This window comes from Bubalus bubalis, chromosome 9 (genome assembly GCF_019923935.1).
Source record: "Bubalus bubalis isolate 160015118507 breed Murrah chromosome 9, NDDB_SH_1, whole genome shotgun sequence".
In the NCBI taxonomy this organism is placed as follows: Eukaryota; Metazoa; Chordata; class Mammalia; order Artiodactyla; family Bovidae; genus Bubalus; species Bubalus bubalis.
Window position 1 is genome coordinate 64929972 of NC_059165.1, and position 21897 is coordinate 64951868.

The 21897-nt window shown below is 54.1% G+C and overlaps 1 protein-coding gene across 10 annotated transcripts in view; it reads right to left on the reverse strand.

The window, feature by feature from the left end:
• Nucleotides 1-1842: 1842 nt before the first annotated feature.
• The window catches only part of JADE2 (jade family PHD finger 2), a 51452-nt gene continuing 31397 nt past the window's right edge, over nt 1843-21897 (reverse strand). For 7 of the 10 annotated variants that reach the window (XM_025292689.3, XM_025292688.3, XM_006042800.4 and 4 more), the window contains 5 exons: nt 21196-21312; nt 19461-19925; nt 10717-10834; nt 7718-7846; nt 1843-6517 (listed from right to left, as the gene is read on the reverse strand). In XM_025292689.3, the coding sequence (XP_025148474.1) occupies nt 5709-6517; nt 7718-7846; nt 10717-10834; nt 19461-19925; nt 21196-21312 (1638 nt within the window). In that variant the 3' untranslated portion in view covers nt 1843-5708. The remainder of the gene's footprint in view (nt 6518-7717; nt 7847-10716; nt 10835-19460; nt 19926-21195; nt 21313-21897) is intronic. The other 3 variants (XR_006553388.2, XM_025292684.3, XM_025292685.3) reach the window with 3 other exon arrangements.

Below are 21897 nucleotides of genomic sequence, written 5' to 3' on the forward strand. Positions count from 1 at the left end.
AGGACAGAAAACCTAGGGTGTCGAGCCCAGGGCAGCTGGCCCATAGAGCCAACAGCCCAAATCACAGGTAGGGGAGCTGGCCGCACAGGAGCCCCCTCAGCCTGGGGACTGATCTACCAGCACCTCATGCTGACTGCGGTTGATGCTAAGTGAGCCCTTCTCACTCTGTGCTGAGTACCCTGAGAGAACACGTACGTCTCAGTCAGACAGGGTTCCCTGATCCCCAGGGATGTGGCAGGCATGGGGCCCCTCAGTGAGGAACACCTTCCTCCACAGTTGTTCAAAGCACACCAGGTTTATTTCCACCGCCATTGTGGAATCACAGAACTTTGGATCTGGAGGTGCCCTTGGGGACTCCCTGTCTACTGTATCAGTGAGGAAATAGGGCACTTCTCTGTGGTTCACAACCAAGTCAGTAGCCCCAGAGGCTATATTCCTTGAGTCTCAGTTCAAGCTCCTTTCCACCCCTTAGACTCTCAGAGGAGGTTCAAGACCCTTCCACACATAGCTGAATCCAACTTTGTTCTTGTGGACCGCTCTGTCCAGAGTGCTTGTTGTCCCTTCCTCCCAGCCAGCTCCCCTTGGGCAAGCAACTAGTTATCCTTCGAGCCTGTGTTACCTGGAAGCTCTGGGAGGGCAGGGTGCTGGTGCCACTCACAGCATACAACCCAGCACACTGGCAGAAGAGATGCATGTCAGGAGACAATTGTCTGTGAATGAATGAATGCATGAATGATGTTGCTTCCTGTGCCCTCCCCACCTCATCCATCCAGGCCTCCACAGCACCTCCCAGTTCCCTCACTGCCTCTCTGCTGGACTGTGAGCTCCCCCATGGCAGAGACATTGGCTTCATTCTGCATACTTTAGAGTCTGGTCCAAAGCAAGTACTCAGGAAATAATGAGTGAAAAACAAGCCTGGATTAAAACCTTTTCTGATCTAGGGACAAATACCAGAGTGGAAGGAGTTAGATTCTACTTCTTAGGCTCCAAAATCACTGTGGATGGTGATTGCAGCCATGAAATTAAAAGATGCTTGATCCTTGGAACAAAAGCTATGACAAACCTAGACAGTATATTAAAAAGCAAAGATACCACTTTGTGACAAAGGTCCATATTGCCAAAGCTATGTTTTTTTCAGCAGTCATGTACAGATGTGAGAGTTGGACTATAAAGGCAGCTGAACATCGACGAATTGATGCTTTAGAATTGTGTGGTGCTTGAGAAGATGCTTGGAAGCCCCCTGGACTGCATGGAAGATCAAACCAGTCAATCCTAAATGAAATCAACCCTGAATATTCATTGGAAAGACAGATGCTAAAGCTAAAGCTTCAATACTTTGGCCACCTGATGTGAAGAGCCGATTCATTAGAAAAGACACTGATGCTGGGAAAGATGGAAGGCAAAAGAAGGGGGCAGCGGAGGATGAAATGGTTAGCATCACCAACTCAATGGACATGAATTTGAGCAAACTCCAGGAGATGGGGAAGGACAGAGAAGCCTAGCATGCAAATCCATCCCATGGGGTTGCAAAGAGTCAAACATGACTTAGTAACTGAACAACAACAACCAGAGTTTCCTCCCAAACCTTCCCACTGTAGGTGGCTCAAGGGGTCCTGACTTTGATGCTGAACTTCACCTCTTACCAGAGGTGTAGTTTTGGGAAGCTCCATCATCCACTCTGAACCCCAGGGAATGACAGCTGTAAGAAGCAAATCAAGTAAGCCCAGCCCCAGTGCATACTGAGCACTTACTATATTCCTTGGGACACCCAGGGACCACTCACTATTTCACTGAGCCCACCCTCTCCCACTCCCCAATGCAACAGAGCCTCACACCAGCCAGCACAGAAAACACTGCTTTATTAACTGCGTTTGCCAACACACGAGGATTGCAGAAGGGGTCCTGAAGCCACAGGCTCCAGTGAGGGCTAGGCTCTGGAAACCCCCATGAGTGAGCAGGACAGGATGGGACTGGGAGCTACACGGTGGTGGGACCACAGAATCATGCAGGGCACGCGGGCACCGGCCACCCCGAGGCAGCCATACATTCTATTGCTCATTAAGGGCAGCGAACATGGACAATGTACAAAAAGGAGAAATAGGTTTTTGCGTTAATGAAAAATACATTTTTTTTTCTACAAAGGAATCTTTCCTAATACAAGAAAATAAATATTGCAACATAAGCCAAAAATAATTTAAAATTGCTCTTTTCAATATATTTTCAATATTTCTCTTGTATATTAACAAATGGCACATCAACTTTCTTTGAAACAAAGACAGAAGGTGTCTCCTCCTGTGACATTCATATCATCCCCCCACCCCGAGCCGATGTGGAGCACAGAGTGTTGTGCGTCTGAGGGACAAGGTGGCAGGAAGTGCCTTAAAGAACAACCAAAGGTCCTGGACTCCAGCCCTGGCTCTTTGGCCAATGTGGCCAGCTGGGCCAGGGCCATGGGAAGTGGCCTCCCCAAGGGCCTTGTTACAGGCACCCAGACCATTCTGCAGAGCTTGGGGTATGGGCAGAGGTTGGCCACATCTGGCAGTAAGCAAGGAATGCCAAGTCCAGGTGCTGCCAATGTCTGCCAGAACTGGGCATGTGATTCTCTAGAAACTGCCCTGGCAAGTCCCACTGTGTGTCCATACGTGACACACAGACACACATGCACATGGACACACAAGACGTGCCCTGGCACACACTCACACATCCACAGCCCAACACCCACGTTTGGAAACCTGGGTGGCTTCTCCAAGGAACCTGAGACCTTCACACTGCAAATGTTCACACACTGTCACCAAGTCAGAGCTCATTTAATAAAATAAACCCTTCTAACCTTTCTTCTCCGTGTTTGTTCTAAAATACATTTATGATCCATAAAAATACTTTCCTTGCACATTATCCTTTCTCACTGTGAGAAGGGGGAAGGAGGTGGGCAGCAGGGACCAGGAGAGTGGCAAAGACCGCCAGGCTAACTTCCAGAGCAGCTTGTCATTCCACTGAGTGTGGGCAGATACGGTCGCGTGAAAGACACACCTCAGCCTCTAGGCTGGAAAAGGCCTCCTGTCCCCTCCCCAGCTTCCCATCCTGACCTCAAAGGCAGCAAAGCCGCCTGAATGGTGGCTGGGAAGCTGGGAACAGAGTGAAGGGGCTGCGCTGACGGCAGGAAGGCCAGCGGTGAGAGCCAGTGTCCTTGTCTTCTTTGCAGCCTGGCGGACGTCCCAGTAGTGGACAGCTGGCTGGCAGACAAAGCTCTTGGGTCTGGCCTGGAAGGCCCTGGGCAGCCAGCCTTAGAGACACCCGGACTCCGTGCAGGACACGGGGCCCCAGGGATAATTCAGCTCAAAGCCAAGAGCCAATTGATAAGTGGGTTGAAATCTAGAGGCCAACTTGAGTAGAGGCCCTCTGAAGGAGTGCCGGGCTCCTGGCCTGGCCCACCCAGTCCAGACCCTGACCAGACCTACCACCTTCCTGCCCTGGTTCTCTGCCCTACCTCGCCCCCAGAGCGCCCAGACCCTGCCTCAGGATGGATGAAGGATAAGCAGGCTAGTGCCGAGTCTACCGGACCTGAGCACCCCACCTCCCGGCAGAGTTTGGTTGTTCTTTAAAGCTGGTCCCTTTGCTTCCTGTGAGGTCAGACCAGGCAATCCAGCACAGACAAAGTTGTGACCCGAGGTGACCCGAAGCACGGGGAAGGAAGAAGATCTGTTCAAAGGCAGTAAACAGAGAATGGGGTTAGGACGCTGCTGCTGACACTGCACTGGCCACTACTACCAAGGCGCCAGGCAGACTAAACTCTACACAGTAGCTCATGCCATCCCAACGCCCCAAGTCCTTGAAGCCCACTCTGAGTCTGCTCCGACTGGATACATCTGTCCAGCCCTTTAAACTTAGTCATTATCTTTGTTTCCTGTTTTGATAAAATTCACCGAAACTGAGTGTCCATGACCATGCCACTGTCGTACCTTAAAAGTCTGGAGTCGGGGATGGGTGCTCAGCCTGCTCCCCATCCCACCGATTTGCGCTTTGTGTTATGAGAGGGGGATCCCCATGGTGAGACTTTTGCCACGCTGGTTTCACCGTCAGTCTCCTCGTGTGGAGTTTTAGGGTTCAGGAGAGCTCACAGTGGGCCCAGAATCCAAAATCCAACACCAGCAGCAGCAGAACAGCATCCTTGTCCGAGAGCTTGGGCTCACCTCCTTAGGTGTGTGCAACAAACATGTTTCTACACTTGGTTGCTAAAGAACTCCATTTTTAAAAAAAGTCCAAGTGACAAGTTGTCAGGTCCTGGCTGTGCTGTATTATGGTCAAAATATTCTTTGGCATCCACAGAATGATTCGACTGATTCACTGGACTTTTGCAAGGTTCTTGTTGGAGAAGTTCTGGCTTTACCAGTGGCAGAAGTGACCCAGGAGTAAGTCATAAAAGAAAAAAAACACGTTTTCACTGAATTCCTTTTTGTTTTTCATTTGTTCCCTGAGCTATCACCCTGGGGCCACTCCACTGAAACTCTTCAGAGCTACTACTACCTGGGACTTAGAGGGTGGAGCGGAGAAGGCAGGACGGTGACGGTGGGGAGGGAGGGGCTGGAAGGGCACAGCTGGGAAAGGGGGTTAAGGCTCAGAGGGGAAGAGGAACCAGGAAGATCCAGCAAGACTTCAGACAGCCCCGGAAGGCCATCACTAACCCATCCCGGGCCCCGGGATCCCACTGCTTGTTGGAAGGAGGAGTTTCCAAAAGGAAACCGAGGAAGAAGCTCATCACTTAGCAGGAAACTTGAAAAGGCAAACGGTCTGGTCTGGCCAGCTGTCTGGGAGTGATCAGACCTTGGCCGAGACTGGCCCCGAAGGAAGGAAGGAAGGAAGTTGGAGTCCCAGAGCGATTCTCTGTAGTGGGCGAGGCTGAGCCCCACGCCCCTGACTGGGCACTGGCCCTCCCTCGCAGCCCTCCGCCGGTACTGGCGGCTGGCTGGCTGGGAGTCCCCTGAGAAAATGGCACAGCTCAGGAAGGACTCTGGGAAGCCCTTCCCAGAGCCGCCGGGCTGGGCGCGGCAGGGGCAGAGCAGCAGGGGAGGGGAGGGTCGCAGGGTGGGCAGGCAGGCCTCAGATGATGTGGGTTGACCAGGAACAGCTGTGGATCCCTTGGAACCAGCAGGCCCTCTTCGCCCCCTCAGTGCTTTCTCGTATAAGCTCATTGTGCTTGTGACAGTGAGTAGACTCTGGCTGGGTATCACTTATTATACTTCCTTGGGGATCAGTGAAGTGCAGCAGGACCCCCCGCCGATGGACCCCAGTGGGATCTGGGAGCAAGGCGGGGCAGGCCCTGGGCTGGCCCATCTGCCATAATAATGCCCAAACGACAGTCTGTGTCACCCAGTGGCAGCGGGCAGGAATCCTGAGCTCTTCATCACTTTGCCTACATGTAGCCAGGAGCCCAGCAGTACTGTGCGGCCCAGGCGGGGACGCTGCCACGGCCGTGATGGTCACAGGACCAGGGCTGGTCCTTGTGGCCAGAGCCGTGGAAGGAATCCTAATGTCCTAGGCCAGCACAGAGGAAAGACAATAGTGTGGAATTCGCAACACTTTTTATATTAAAAATAAAACCACATCAGAGTGGCAGCCTCAAGAGTCTGAGACACTCAGCAGAGATTGGAAATGGCAGTTGTCACGGGGCTGAGGCCTCATGGGGGGATCAGGACAGGGGAAGGGGTGACTTAGGAGGCCAGGACCCCCATGCGGACCACCTCCTCAGCCCCTGCTTCCCGGGGACCCGGCTGCACCCCGCTGTCCTCAGCCTCCACATCTGAGTCGCTCATCTCCCCATCAGAGAAGTAGCCATCAGTTTCAGTGTCAAAGTGAAGGCTGACCTTTGGCCTCTCGGCCACAGCAGAAGGCGGTCCCGTCCCGGCATCAGGCCTGGCACCTGGCGATCTCCGGGTTCCCTTGCTCTCACGGGGCAGCCGGAGCCGGCCTGAGGGCTTGGGGCTCGCTGTAGGGCCAGGCACTTGGACATTAGAGTCGGCAGCCACTGGGGCTGCCTCCTCTGGGGTCTCGGGGGCCAGTGGTGGGGGGCTCTCGGGAGCTGCTGGGATGGGACAGTCCCCAGCTGTAGGGCTGGACGGCAGGTGAGAAGGTGTTCGCCGTGGTGGCTTCCTGGCAGGTGGCCCCTGACCCCCTTTGCTGCTGCCAGTATCCTGGCCCCAGGGCTTCTTGGGGGGTTTGTCTGGAGTCGTCCGTGAACCGGGCCCGTCCTGTGGTGGTTTCTTCTTAGCAGGCAGGCGGGTGCGGCCGCGGGCCTTCCTGGCAGGGTCGCCAGGCCGCAGCGAGGGCTCCCGCATGAAGCTCAGCAGTGTCTCCTCGTCCTGCAGCAGCTCCTCAGACAGCAACCCCGGGGCGGGGTCTTCGCGGTGCCCATTGTTGAGCGACCACTCACTCATGGCCATGTTCTCTGCAGTGATCTGCACTGACTGCGCCAGCCAGCTGTTGAAGAAGGTGCCGTCGATGGGGAACGAGGTAGACAGGCCTGGCCAGGGGGAGGAAAGAGGCAGGTGAGATGCCAGCAGGTATGTGTCCCACCCTCCTTCAGGAAGCCCTCTCCCACCCTGCCCTGCACACCATCGCGGACCTTCCTCCCTCTTTCCCTCTGTGCTAGACCCAGCTGAGTTAACCTGTTCTGTCCATCCCACCTGCGAATACTGAACACCCTTCTCCCCAGATAGATGTCCTGTTCCTGGGGACGGTCTTCATAGTTTGAGGAGCAGAGTACAAAGTGAAAATGTGGGTTCCCTATTCAAAAATTATTAAGAATTTCAAAGTGGCTACAGTAGAGCATTAAACCAAGCGAGGGCCCTTGGTGACCGCACAGGAGCACACCCAGCCCTGCTCACCACCCCACATAGCATCATCCTGGGAGCATAAGGGATAAGGAGCCCTCTGGTCACCAGGGGGCGCTGGGTTTTCATGAGTGTCGCTTTCCAGAGCTTCCAAAGCAAGGACTTGGCTAAGGGTGTCTGTCAGGGCCAGCTCCAGTTATGGGCTCTCCTTCCTTTACTGAGGTCTTGGGAGGCGGCCGCTGATGTTCCCATTAGATACCAAGTTGTCTCCTTCCTGAGACCGAGGGAAATAAAAGATGACCTGGGGCTTCGATGCTAGAGGTGACCTGGGGCTTCGATGCTAGGGAGTGCTCTAGAGGAAGCATGTGACATCCTGGGAGACAAAGCCCAAGTCCAAGAGCCCCTCTAGGAATACCATGCTTAATGGGGCAGCAGTAGAGAGGTCTGTGACAGACAGCTGGGACAGTGAAATGGGCTGGGCAAACACCACTCCTGTGGGGGTCTCTGGTGGCTCCCAGAAAGTCTGCAGGGGATGAAGGAGGGCCTAGTTGAGGACATTCTGGCAGAGGGGGACAGGGACAGAGAATTATGGCAGGCCCTCACCCCACAGCATGACACAGGGTTCCTTGAAGGGCCAGGATGTCTAGAGGGAGAGGTTCTTGGGCCCAGCCTCTAGTCTACGAGAGGAACCCTTGGGAGGCCAGCTAGGGCTCCGACACCTCAGTCTCCTCTCTACCTGGAAGGTGGGAGTGCCTGGGCATGGAAGGGCCTGCCGACCCCTCCTGGCCTCCCACTCTGCAGCAAGGGTGCTGGTGGTTCCCGTGGCCTTCTGCGGGGAGCTGCAAGGGCAGTGATGGTATGAGTCTGGCTGTGTGCACCAGGCCACTCACCAAGCTGCCCCAGGACTGAGTCGGACCCTGCCTTCACTTTCTCTTTCTTCTCGGGGCTGCCCTTGGGGCCCTCGCGGCCTTTTCTTTTTGAGTCGCTCTTCTTGCCCTTTGTTTTCCTCCCAGACCGCTCTGCATCAGGGAGAGAGAGAGCAGGAGGGAGATGGTTACCCCAAGCAGCCAGACAGAACCAAGACCCCTGCGTGGAATCCCAGGAGAGCCCCATCACTTAGTGTCTCGCCTTCTAGGTCACCACCTCCCCTGCACCTCTGCAGCCCCAGTCCAGAGCCACGTGGGACCTGGGGTAACTGTGGCTCCAGCGAGTCAGGGAAGAGCTGATGTGGGAAAAGGGGGTAAGAGTCCCTGAGGGGCTTGGTGCAGGGCTCAGCGACACGAGGAGGGGGAAGACCACTCTATAGGACCTGCACTGCAGTTTGACCTCTACGGACTACAGATCCTAGGACAGAGTCCTGGTGGGCAGGAAGGCTGGCTGGAGGTGAGTGGATAGGACAGGGCCTCATGGGCTAGGCCATGGAGGTGAAGGTGGATAGGTCACTGAGGGGTCAACAGCCTTGGGTTCCCCTCCTGACACAGGGGTCAGCCCTCTGCCTTGCTCTTGTGGTCTGCTCTGGAGGTTAGACAGTTGATGGAAGACTCGGGGTACACACCTGGCCCTCACACCCTTCTAGTCCAGGACCACATAGGTCTGCGGAGTCACAGAACAAAACAGAGCAGGGGAGGGACATGCTGTGGTAGGGAGCTGCCAGGAGTCTCCTCCTAGCTTCTCAGCCAGAGGCTAGAGGGCTTCCTGAGTAAGCGTTCAAGAGAAGGTGGAGGAGCATGGGCCCAACTCCAGGATTCTGCCTAGCTCTGCTGTTCATTCTAGGTGTAACCTCGGGCCAGGCCTCAGTCTTCTCACCTATCACATGGGACAGCACCTAGATACTTGGAGGGAGGCTTCCAAGTCCCCCACCACACTCGTTGTGGCCTGAGCTCCTCCCAAGGGCACAGACCTTACACAGCTGACCCTCCAAGCCCTTAGTGTCACTTCAGACGTTTTCTTCCTGCCCTGGCTGCAGCTATGCCAGGGTCCCTCCAGTTTCTCTAACAAGACAAGCTCACCTCCAGGTACCCAAATATATGGTTTCCTTGTCCCTCCCCTGGTTCTGTTCACAGCCTAAGTATCACCACCACTGGGAAGCCTTCTCTAGGCTCCTGGCCAGACAGACCTCAGCAATATACTTGCAGCCCATGTCCCACCCTATGGAAGAAGCGTCAAAACACTGAGGGCATCGGCTTTGGGCAGAAGCAAACCAGTCTTCTCTCCAAATGCCTTGCCCTGACCAAAAGGTGGCCTGTTGCTGCTGCTCAGGTCTGCTGCTGCTGCTGCTAAGTCACTTCAGTCGTGTCCGACTCTGTGTGACCCCATAGACGGCAGCCCACCAGGCTCCCCCGTCCCTGGGATTCTCCAGGCAAGAACACTGGAGTGGGTTGCCATTTCCTTCTCCAATGCATGAAAGTGAAAAGTGAAAGTGAAGTCGCTCAGTCGAGTCCGACTCTTAGTGACCCCATGGACTGCAGCCTACCAGGCTCCTCTGTCCATGGGATTTTCCAGGCAAGAGTACTGGAGTGGGGTGCCATTGCCTAAAGGTCTCCAGACTCAATGCGAGAATGCAGACCCTCCGAGATCCTGACCATGTTTCTGGAATCCTGTGCCTAAGGGCACTGCATGCCTCGCCACTCTCCATTGCCTTCCTGCAGTGGGATGTATGGACCGTGTGAGTCCCAGGAAGCCTGAGATGTTCCAGCGTCACCACCACCAGGAAGCCATCCCTGATACCTCTGTCCCTGCACTGGCACCCATGGCAGCCCCCCAGATACCACCTTCTTTTGTCTCTCCAGATAGTGAACTCCATGAGGACAGGAAGCCTGTCCGGTTCAGTCCACGGCAGGGTACCCCTGTGCCCAGCACAGAGCCCAGTATTCTGTCTACCCTCAATCAAGGAAATGACAAACAAGAGGGAGCCTGGGAAGGTCTGGGGGCCTCCTGTCTAAGCTGCCCTAGTCCTGGGAGTGCACGATGAGCCCTGACCTCTAAATGGTCGTGATGCAGCATCTGTATCGGGCAATGCTGGTTTCTGGGGCAGGGATGGGGCAGTAGAAGGTCCTCAGTTGTTGACTCTGGTGGTGGCCCAGCCACTCTCCTTTCTCTGCTCCAGGCCTAGCCCGACCCACAGGCTCTACCTGCAGTGGCAGCCTCTGGCTTAAAAATCTCTCCATCCACCTGTTTTTACTGCATGGAATTAACATCAGAGCACCATCTTCTGCACTAAGCATTGCCCTCCTGAACATGTTAACACTCCACAAAGGGCCCTGTTGTCTGGCAACATACACAACTAACAAGACAGACCACTCTCAGAGCTTCTTTAACCTTTGATTTCCAGATCTGTTAAATGCATGTGATGGTAAAAGCCTAAGAAAGAAGAAAAAAAACCTATTGGCACAGGGCCTCAGTCCTGTCAGATGGGGTCAGAGAGAAGGAACACACAGGTCCTCCTCTACCCCTGGGCAATTGCCTTCTTCAGAATCAACACACAGGCACACAGGGGTTCAGGGAAGCTTGCCAGCTTGGTCCCTTCCTGCCCTGGAACCAAAACAGAGCCACTGAGACTTCTGGTTTGCACCTGTTTACGTGTAATTCACTCCTGGACCACAATGGGCCCCGCACTGCCTGAGAGTCCCGTGAACCAGAAAGCACCCTGAGGGTTGGCCTGATGCCCACATCACATCTTTGCTCCTTGCCTGCCAACACACACCCAGGACCCTGGGAGGCCCCTGCCTTGGTCCACTAACTGGGTACAGAGGGTAAGGGTGGGGTCAGTGGCCCCTGACCCCGTACACATGCCCCATCAGGCTCTAAAGACACATAGCTCCCTGGAACCCAGCCCCCTCAAAGGTGTGCTCATGAGAGGTGGCCAGCGGCAGGCAGGGGAAGCGCCTACCTCGACACAGATCCTGTTCGATAAGTTTCATCTGCAGGTGGAATATCTGCTCCTGGAGCTTGCAGATGGCATGTTTCGTTCTCTCGCGCCTTGTCACCATGTAGCACAGATTTCTAACCTGAGGAAACACAAGAGAGATTTTCCACCTTACTCATGGGCAACCACCTCAACCTCCCAACGCTGGGGGGTCACTCTGCCTAACCTGCCCAGGATATCTGGGAATCAATAACCAGGCCCCGAATGCATTCTCAGTCCTGAGCTGCAATTCTCTTATCTAAAATACAGGGCCAAGCACAGTCTTGGCCCCAGGGCCCGCAGTGAAGCCAGTGTGGGCAGGGAGTGCGTTTGCAGACGTCAGGCTGGCAACTCTGCCTTCCTTCCCTAGGCCTGCACTTCCTGGCTGAGTCATGCCATCGCCCAAGGCCCTTCCAACATGACTGCTCTCCCTTGTATGTAAATCCCCCAAGGCTTGTCACAGCCTGACAAGGTCACCAAGTCCATCCTTCAGCCTCCTGTCCAAGGCTTCTTACACATCAATGAAACTCTTCAGCCACCAGCACCTGGGCAAAAACCACCTCCTGTCCTGAGACACAAATGACCGGTACATGAGAGAGCTCCAGCAGAAGAGCTCTGAGTAGAGAGGCAGTCCCTGATGCACTGGAGCCCAGCCTGCAGCTGACCCTTGTCCACTTGTTGCACTGGCCCCTGAGCCAGGTCCACAGCTGCTCTGCTCAAGGCCCCATGTGCACTCGGCCATGTTCACTCTGCCAGAGACAGAACTCCTTTAGGGGAAGGGCAGGGCCTCTCAGACTACCTTAGGCCAGCTAGGAAGAGCCTCTTGGGGCCTGGGACACCATCTTGCTTAGCCCATGGGACAGGGCCAACTCTGCAGCTGGCCTGGAAGCACCTGAAGAATGTTGCTTCCTGTCCACCTGGTACCTTGACCCCGTGTGCCATCCCTCATTGGCTGTTCTCAGTGTACATCATCTCTCTGGGACCAAGTCCAGGCCTCCTCCCCATCAGGACACCACCTTGCTCTGGCACTGTCTTCAGATCGGGTCACAATCTCCAGCAAAAGGGACAGCTGGCCACCGGAATCCTGGGTGCCACCAGGTTCTACCTCCTGCTGGGTTCCGTGTTCAAGGCTGAGTTCGATATTCATAGCCTTAAGCTGCCTGGACATGACCTGAGGGTTCCAGAGCCCCTACCTCTTGTTGTGACCATGACTTCTCCCACCATGATCAGACCTCCCTGCTGGCATAGGCCTCCTCCTCTGCTCCCTGAGCCTAGCTGTGAAAGAGACCCCAGAACACCTGTGCCAGGCTAGCAGGCCTCCACAGGACAGGCTCTGAGTGGGTTCTCAGCACCACTATGCACCACAGCCTAGACTGAATACCAGGCTCTCCTTTGGTCAGCACCTCCCCAAGGGGCAGCCACCTGGCCCAGCCTGTGAGCCCTTGCTCCAGCACACTGGCACCATCTGACTTCTTCACAAATCCTGGACTCCCTAGGACTTCCCTCCAGCCAACCTCCTCCTACACATCCCTAGGCACAGGCTTGTGCTGGTCCCTGGGCTCAGCTGCAAGAGGTCCCATCAGAGTCCCCTTCTTCTGAGGGCTTGCTGCTCAGCAGGGCAGAGAGCTGCTGACCAAGTACTGACAGGACCAGGCAACCCTGATCCAGACTTGGGGGTGGTGAGAAGGCTCCCCGGAGAAAGGGGAAGACAGGCAGGAAATCATCCTTCAGGGCTTGGCTACAGGGTCACCTCCAGGAGGCTTCCCTGTCCATCACATCTAAGCAACTCAATCTCATTCTCCTCATATTCTGGTCTCTTTCCTTCCCAGCAGTCATGTGGCTGAGCACGCATAGGGACAGTGGGGATAAAGGCGGCTGGGTGGATGCATGGCTACTTTGGGGGCCTGAAAACAAACTAGTTAATATATCTAGCCTAAAACCAGATCAGGACTACTTCCTATTTAAATACAGATGTAGTTTTCTTTCTTTTTTTTACTTTTAGAAACATTAGAGCAAGGTTTCTCAAGGCAGGCTGGAATGAAATCCTGGCGAAGATTAACCCCCAAATCCCTGGGGTGGCTGGTTAAAAGCACAGATTCCCAGGCTTGGGGGAATATCAAATTCTCTGGGGGTGGGGCCCTCAAATACATATTTTACACAGCACTACAACATCTGAGAACTATTGCCAAGCTCCAAAGTGAGCTGCATGGGTACTGAGTTTGACAGCTCAGCACACATAGGAAGATAATATTCTAGTGGGGTTTTTTTGGCCCTATTAGAAATTTTGATTATGTATGCTTTACAATATAGCATGGTAGATATGAATCAGATATTAAAAATACAATATATTGGAGGTAAATGCTCAATTTTTTTCGTGATAAGGGTACATACACTACACAATCAGTAATTGTGGAGACTGATTCTATACTCTATATTCAGTATTCTAATTACTGAATCAGTAATTCTGGAGACTTCTGCTATAGAAGATTCTGTGAGAATCCAAACACATTGCTACCCCTTACTCCCAGTTCACTATGGAATCATCAACTCCTCTAATTTTTCCTAAGACTCTTGGTAACATAGCTACATGTAACTAAATGCTATAAAATTCCTCTTCCATGACAGCTTTTGGGGAAAAGTACTGCAACCATCTTAGAAGCCAACCCAGGCTATTAGACTCTTTACATTGCTTTTTTTCTGATTATAAATATAAAACAAAAAACAAACAACCCAATCAAAAAGTGGGCAGAAGAACTAAACAGACATTTCTCCAAAGAAGACATACAGACGGCCAACAAACACATGAAAAGATACTCATCATCACGAATTATTAGAGAAATACAAATCAAAGCTACAGTGAGATATTACTTTACACCAGTCAGAATGGCCATCATCAAAAAATCTACAAACAATAAATGCTGGAGAGGGTGTGGAGAAAAGGGAACCCTCTTGCACTGTTGGTGGGAATGTAAATTGGTGTAGCCACTATGGAGAAAAGTATGGAGGTTTCTTAGAAAACTAAAACTGGAACTACCATATGATCCAACAATCCCACCACCGGGCATACCCAGAGAAAACCATAATTCAAAAGACACATGCACCCCAACAGTCACACTGCAGCAGTGTTTACAATGGCCAGGGCATGGCAACAACCTAAATGTCCATCAACAGAAGAATGGATAAAGAAGATGTGGTGCATATACACAATGGAATACTACTCAACCATAAAAAGGAACAAAATTGTGTCATTTGCAAAGACGTGGATGGACCTAAAGACTGTCACACAGAGTGCAGTGAATCAGAAAAAGAAAAACAAATATTGCTTATTAAAGCATATATGTGGAATCTAGAAAAATGGTAGAGATGTTCTTATGTGCAAAGCAGAAATAGAGACACAGACGTAGAGAGCAAATGTATGGACACCAAAGGCGAAAGTTGGGAGAGTGCAATGAACTGGGAGATTGGGATTGACCTATATATACTAGTATGCGTCAAGAAAATAGTGAGAAGCTACTGTACGGCACAGAGAACTCTGCTTGGTGTTGTTATGACCTAAATGGGGAGGAAATTCAAAAAAGAGGGGATATAGATATATGCATGGCTGATTCACTCTGCTGTACTGCAGAAACTGACACAGTAGTATAAAGCAACTACACTCCAATTTTTCAAGAAAATGATAAAACAAACATCAAAGAGCATAAAAGTGAACATAAAAGTCCTCCAAAACTAGAGCAGGGATCAGTAATAAAAGCAGGTTTTATGTTTTGATAAAGGTTTTTTTTTTTTTCCTTGGCAACACCATGCAATCTTAGTTCCCCAACCAGGGATCAAACCTGTGCCCTCTGCAGTGGAAGTACAGAGTCCTAACTGCTGGACCACCAGGGAATTCCCTTGATAAAGTTGTTTTGATAACAGCAAATTTGGCAAAGAGAGCCTGGACATGGGCTAAGAAGGGCAGGAGGCAGGGAGGACTCTCAGCCAGTTACCTTAAGCTAGAGTGGACCAGTGTAGGGGCATTCATGGAGCCTAGGGAGGTTACAGGAGGAGCAGAGCATACTGGGCATGAGCTGCTGGAGCTTGGGAGGCAGGTGTGGGATGGAGCCAGCCTCCTGATGGGGAGTAAAGCTGTGGAGCAGAGGCGCAATGAGAGGAAAAGCCTAGTGCATTGAATGACCGCAGGGACCAAGGGACACTCAGAGAGGGAGCAGCAGGACTGGATTATCGGGGATGGGGAGTCTGGTCAGAGCATCCACAGGAAGAGTATCTCAAGACCAAGGGCATGTTTAACTGTGGCGACCACTGCTGAGGAGGCTGGAGGATAAGGGTGAAGTGGGAGAGATGGAGGCTGCTGGCAGCCCTGGTGGAAGGTTTTAGAATATGGTAGTGGCAGGGGTCTGGCCTGCCACTATGGTACATATAAATGAGGTATTAAAAATACAATATATTGGAAGTAAATTGCTTCAAGGAAGCTCCAAGAGTGAGAAGCAAAGAAGTAAGAACAGTGAGGGATGACAGAAAAGGAAAGATAGGGACGAGGGTAGAGAAACCGATGATTAGAGGGATGTGGGGGAGGGAGGACTTGCTTTTGAAGATAGGAGAAAGTAAAATGGATTCAAGCACTGGTGCAATCCTGGAGACAGAGGGGGATGAAGAAAAAATAGATACTCCTGTGCTGTGGGGTGTGGGCTGGAAAGAGATCCCGGTGCGGGGCAGGAAGGGGAGGACATGAGAGGAAAGGGCAGAGAATGGGTCCAGAGGGCACTAGTGGGCAAGGGTTCTGGTCTGAGGAACAGAGGATGAGGTCTGCTAAGAGAAGGGGGCCTCCTGCGGGAGTAGGGGCAAGGGTGGGAACAGGTGGTGGAAGGAGAGCCCAGAATGCTGCTACCTAATGCTTTCATCAAGGCTGGCTGGCAGGCACCTTGGGGTGCTCACCCACTCACTGCTATAAGATCTTTGCTGGTTGGCAGAGTGGCTCCTACTGGGTGAGGCTCTGCCCAGCATGTGCCCTTTGCACAGGCACAAGGCACTGGCAGTAAGCTACTGCCACAGGGCAGGAGTGAGGAAGCAGGGGACAGTGGAGAAGGAACTGAGCAGGGAGAACAGGGGGCTTGGAGATCTGGGGCTACTGATCGGAAGCAGGTGGAGCGGGTGAGAGGGCTTGAGTGGGTGGAGCGGGTAACGGGGTGGAAAAGTCCCAGAGTTGCAAGCCATGGGGTTGAGAAGCTAGAGGCTGGAGGCTACAGCTGCCCACTCGGCTTTAGTAGGAGGTCAAAGAGACACAACTCAGGCACTGAAGATAGTAATGGTGTGTGACAACCGACAAGGAAACATGTGGAGCGTGGGGGAGGCAGGGCCAAGTCTCTGGGTGAGAGCTACGGCCGGGGAAGCCGGGGGGAGTTCCTACACGTCCATCCTCTGGGGCCAGCATCTGAGAGCCGCTCCTGCCCTCTTGACTCTTCTCAGGCCAGGTAAAACCTTTAATAAACTCCTGGTAATCAGGTCCAGAGCCACAGGCAGTGAGTGAGGCCCCGTGCAGCCCACACTGCCAGCCCGGTTGCTAGGGGACACCAGCCAGTGTTTGTCAGGTTGATCGCTGCTCATCAGTGCTGCAATTTTTTTTTCCTGTCAGCTGCGAACAACTCCGAGAGGATGCGGTAGCCAGGCCTTCCTGTGTTGCCTGCCAGGGCCGAGGCCTAAGGCTGAAATGTGAGGAAAGCACATCGTCTAGGCTAAGCATAAAATGGGATTTCATGCTGGTGGCACCATGACCCCGGCTCCTGCTTCTCTCAATAAAAGTCTTGCCTGGCCTTGGGAGGCAAATCAGTTGAGGAGGACCCAGGATTCCTGGCCCATAGCCCTGGGCCTGCCCTTTCAGTCCTCCCTGGAGCCCACCCTCCGAGCAGCCCATCAGCTAAGAGTCAGAACAGCAACAATAATCACCACTGACAAGGGAGGGTGGTGTGCTAAGCCCTGTCCCTGCCAAATTTCCCATGATTCAAGGTCAGCTAGACTCTTATTCCCATTTCACAGACGAGGAAACTGAAACCTGGAGAAGCAGAAAGTGAAACTCAGAAGGCACAGAGCTGGGCAGTGCTGGAACTGGATGCAAACCCAGGCTACCCACAGCCTCAGTCTCAACTCCTCCCCCAAATCCCCGATGGACCCAGTCCAAGCTGGCCTGGTGCCCAGTGACAGGCTGGATCCTCTTGACTGTTGGCACGGGGCCATGGTCAGAGATGGAGCCTGCTGGACAGGCCACCGACAGTCATGGGTCTTTGCAGAAAGCCTCCCCCGTGGCACAGTTCTCAGCCTGCTTCACTCACTCAAGTCACCAACGCATGGCTGTGAAAGGTTCTGAGGCTGGATCGGAGTGGGGGTCAACGGAGCTCGTGGCTGCCTAACTTCCTCTCCTCAGCCTGCCAGGGCTGTGTACTCAGCTGCTACCCTTCAGCCTGGCTTGGAGGCTGCTGGAGACTGCAAGGCTGGCCCTGTCTCCTCCTCCTGGGGGCAGCGTGGACTGACTCACACTGACAGTCCACAGCGTGGACTGACTCTGGGAGGGCTCTGTGCCCCAGCCAGAGAGGTCTGTGAGGTGGGGATCCCACAGCTGCCTCAGCATCCTAGCCGGTGACACCCTCAGCCCCTGGCCTCACCTGCACCAGCTGACAATGGGCTCGAGAGGCTGGGGGACTGAGGAGGGAGTACTTTTGCCCAGGAAGAGTACAGAAGAGAAAAGAAGCCAACAACTCTCTGACGAGCCCTTCCCCTCTTCAGGTCCAAATTCAGCTCAACTCTAGAAAACACATGTTCCTCCAAGGCTCTCTATAGCCCCACTGCTCATCAGGAATGGCATCACAAACTTCTCAGCTCCTTCTCCAGGATGAAGGTTCAATAGGTGGGCCTGTCCCCTGACCTGCCCACGCAGCCCAGCCAGGTCAGACACGTGTTGAGCAGCAGAGATCAGGGAGGTCAGACATGATGTGTCTTTTGGAAACAGGAGGGCTAAAAGCAGGGTCTGTGTACTGCAGACCCTGGGGGTGGCCTGAGGACAAGTGTGGAAGCAGCTTTGGTCTCAGAAGGATCTGTCCCTGAGGGCCCTGCCACATGGGGCAGGAGGCTGGGCTGCCCAGGAAGTGGTGACTGCAATGTAGGTGGCCTTGCTTTCTGTCCCGGTTGACACTGGGGACAGGTGATCATCTCCCTGCCCCCTACCTTCTGGTTGCAGGCTGGCTTTCAGGCAGTAAGCTTCCTCCCTCCCAAGGCAAAAGGGCCATTTCCATTTGACCAGGCCTCAGGGCAGAAGCATATAGGGGTGAAGGAAGGTAGAGAAGCTGGGTCCAGTTTCAGAGCCTCCACCTCATTGCCCCTTACCCCAGTACTCAGCAGATGCTGAGTAGCTCTAACCATTTTACAGCCTTGCCAACTGAGACACACCTGAGCAAAGTAGCTGCCTTAAGTCACACAAAGCCCCCAGAATGCTTCCACCCCTGCCGCTTCCTAATGTGGCCTGGGAGATGGTAGGCATGTGTATGTGTGTATGTGTGTGTGTGTCTGTCTGTCTGTCTGTCTGTCTGTCTGTAGAGGACACCCTGACATGACCCCTCATGCTCCAGAACTCTAAAAATGAATGTCCCAGAGAGGAGAGGAGAGGAGAGGCCAGAACAGCACCTGGGGTTCGGAGGACTCGATCAGGGACCTGAAACACCCTGCTTTATGCTCAGGTTGCCTCCAACTCAGGGTTGGGACTCTATCTGGAGGAGCTTTAGCTGGAGGAGTTGGGGAGGGGTGTCAAAAAAGCCAAGTTTGAGGGCACACAACACAGAAGGCAGGACCCTCTCACCTGTTCTCTGGGAGGAGGAGGGATTAGAGGCTTTGGGGGGGCCTCTGTGCTCTAAGAAAGCAACTCTCACTGGCCCCGGATCTCCACAGCCCGGCCTAAAACCATGAAGTCTGCACACCTGCCTTGTCTCACTCGGTCCCCAAAGCTGTGTGCCTGGACCAAGGCAAGATCGCCTGCCACCCGGCGCACAGCTGAGGGGTTCCGGCCAACCCACTCACTCCATCTGGGCCCCATGATGCCACCTCCAGGGTGAGTGTTTGGAATCTGCAGCCGCAGCAGGACAGTCCCTGCTTAAAGTCTTTCTGCAACTTCCACAAACACCGTGGTCCAGAAACACCCAGCCCCACAGGCTGTTGCTGGTTTCTGGCCCAGCCTCACGCCCTGGGCCTCCGCTCACATGGCTCCCTCCGTCCAGCACCCCAGGAGCTGCACCCACAGCTGTCTTCCCTGCTTTGGCAGCACATGCTGATTATACTGATTTAACTCTCTTGTGATGCCCCATGCCTCCCCGGCCAGACTCTAAGCAAAGCTCCTGTGTTGGGACCAGGCCGGGCCCACGGAGACAGCTAGGGGTCAGATGCCTAGATCCTCCCCCAGCTCTGGAGTCTCCCAGCTTCACAGTCGTGGCAGGCCCCCACCTTTGATCAGACCTGCAAAAGGGTTGGGACAAGAGGGACTTAAGAGAGCCCAGAGCTGGATCCTCCCCTGTTCTGCAAACTCTGTTACCCCAACCTGTCCAAGATCCGGAGGCCCTCACCGCCTTGGCCAGAGCTCACAGTTTGAAAGCTGGTGAGCCACAGCTGCTCCAGGGCAGCGAGGGAGGGGCGGAAAGGCCTGCTGGGACACCCACCAGGCAGGCGGGTGGGCGGGGAGCGGCAGGGGGACTCACTCTCTCCAGGTCCTGCCGCAGGTGCGTGAAGAGCTTCAGTCGGCGGTAGAGTACGTCCTGCTCCTGCTGGGCCAGGTTGTCCACCTCGTCTGTCTTGGGCGTCAGCAGCGGCTGGTTGGAGTTGGCTTTCCTCTTCAGCTTCCAGTACTGGTAGATGAAGTCGACCAGTGCCTCGGCCAGGTCCAGGCGCTCGGCCACCTCGGCTGGCTCTACCAGCTCATAGAAGTCTTCCTCCAGCTGTTGCAGCCGCTGCTTGCGAAGGGTCACCTTTTCCAAGTCCTCGCTAGCTGGGCTGGGCTCCACAGGCTCGGACGGAGCTTCACCCCGTGGGCCCCCATCACTGTGCTCCTGGCAGAACGACTTGAACTTGACCTCATCGTTGTCTGCTAAAATAGTCCTCATTTCCAGGCTGTGGTCAAAGGCGCATGTGACGTGGAATGCTGTGACGCAGGAAGGCATGGAACACTGGAGGGAGACGAAGGGCAGCATGAGGTATGAAGGGAGCCCCGGTGGGAGGGAAGAAGGATGGGGGGGCATCCCTCAGGGTGACACTAGCAAGGCAGCATGCTGGTGAGACCCTAAACAAAACGGCTTCCAACATCCTGCAGGGTGTCGGGGGGAGCCATGGAAGAGGGCAGGGGAGCTTTGGGGGAGCTGAAAAGGAAATGGGGTACAGCATCATAACCCCTAGGGAAATCAAGTTAGGTGACTGACAGCCTCTCTGGGGATGAGCTGCATTTCCGTGTGGACAAATGACTTTGGAATCTGAGACATCAAGAGAGAGAGGCTGTTGATGGGTCTCTGCCTCCTCTACTCCTGCAGCGGTCTCTAAGATGGGGAGTTGTGCCCCTCCTTTGTCCTCTGGGAAGCGGGGCTGGAGTTGGGCCCCTTCCTTCCTCTCTTGTCCAAGCAAGTATGGCCAACTCACGGCCTTAGTTGCCTGAGATGATGGCTGCGGGCAGCTGACAAGTGTTTCAGCGACAACCCACCGAAATATTAGTGGGGCCCTTTATGCCGCACTCACAAGCCATTCTGCGAATCTTACAAACGGTAGAGGCACGTCCAGTATTTGCAGTGACCACTGTTCCTGGAGACATGAGAGAAAGAAAGGCTGACCCTTCCACCTCCCAGCCTATAGACCAGGAGCATCAGTATCACACAAGAACTTGCTAGAAATAGGCAAATTCTCAGCCCCACCTCTGATCTATAGATTCAGAACCTCTGGGGGGTAGGAACAGCAGACTGTGTTTTAACAAGTCCTCTGGGTCATACTGAGGCACCCTAGAACTTGGGAGCGGTTACTGTTAACAAACTAGCATAGCCCTGCCCTGTGTAGGGAGAGCCAGTCAGCTTAGCTGAAAGTAAAGTTTAATTCCTACTCCTCTCACATGTCCAGCTGATACTGGATGGAAGGTCAACATCCTTATGAAGCCCAGAGAAACTTGCTGTTGGGAAAGCCAGAGTCCCTGGTACTGTAATGGGGTGGCGAGCCTGGCTCCCCAGGCCTTTACCCCATGCCCAGTGATACTATGGATGGAGGAAGGTCTGAAGACGGGGAGCTGACTGTGGTCCCCATTGCAGGCCCAACAGTGGCTGTGCCTGCAGCCCTGTGGGGCAGGCAGAGGGTGGTGGCAGCGGCCTGCTGTACAGGCTGTCCCGAACACGCCCCTTGGCGTGGCTGTGGCAGGCTCCTGAGCGAGCTCCCAGGCAGCAGCGCAGTGAGGGGGCCGTGTACCTGGATGCACGTGCCCGTGCACTCCTTGCAGAGGCTGCAGGACAGAGCCCAGCGGCTGGCTGGGATATGCGAGATCTTGGTGATGGGCTCCATCTTCTCAGGGCACCCGATGCTGACCTGGGCAGGACACAGGGAGCTGCGTCAGGCCTCTCAGCCTTAGCTGGCCTCCAGGGCTTACCCAAAGAGAGGACTGTCTGCTGAAACCAGAGGGTGGGCAGACAGGGCAGTGGGAGAGTCCCAAGTCCTATCTCATGTCCCAAGTGGACCACTGAACAAGCGTTGGTGTGTGCTCTCCGGTGGCTATGCTTAAACAGTGACTGGGAGCGCATACATCAGTGTGTGTGTAGCTGACTGAGTGTATGAGTGCCCGTGACCGTGTGGGTCTCAAGACAGAGATGCTTCCATGTGCAGGTGAGTATGTGTGCAAGGTCCCCTTCTCTTTTGTACCTCAGGCCTTTGTTAACAGCATCTTCAGAGTTATTAGAACTGGTACTCATTTTACTTATGTTTCTGGGTGCATCTATAGGTCCCCACAGCAGAATCTCTTCCTAGGGACTTCCAGGGCTTTCCTGGCCAAGGGGGATGTGCCTTTGTTCAGCCCCTCCCAGGGGGACAGGCCTATAACCACTCCCATCTCCTGGGCACAGCCCACCCCTCAGCCCCAGAGGCAGCGCCCATGCCTGAGGATTGGAAAAGGGTCCC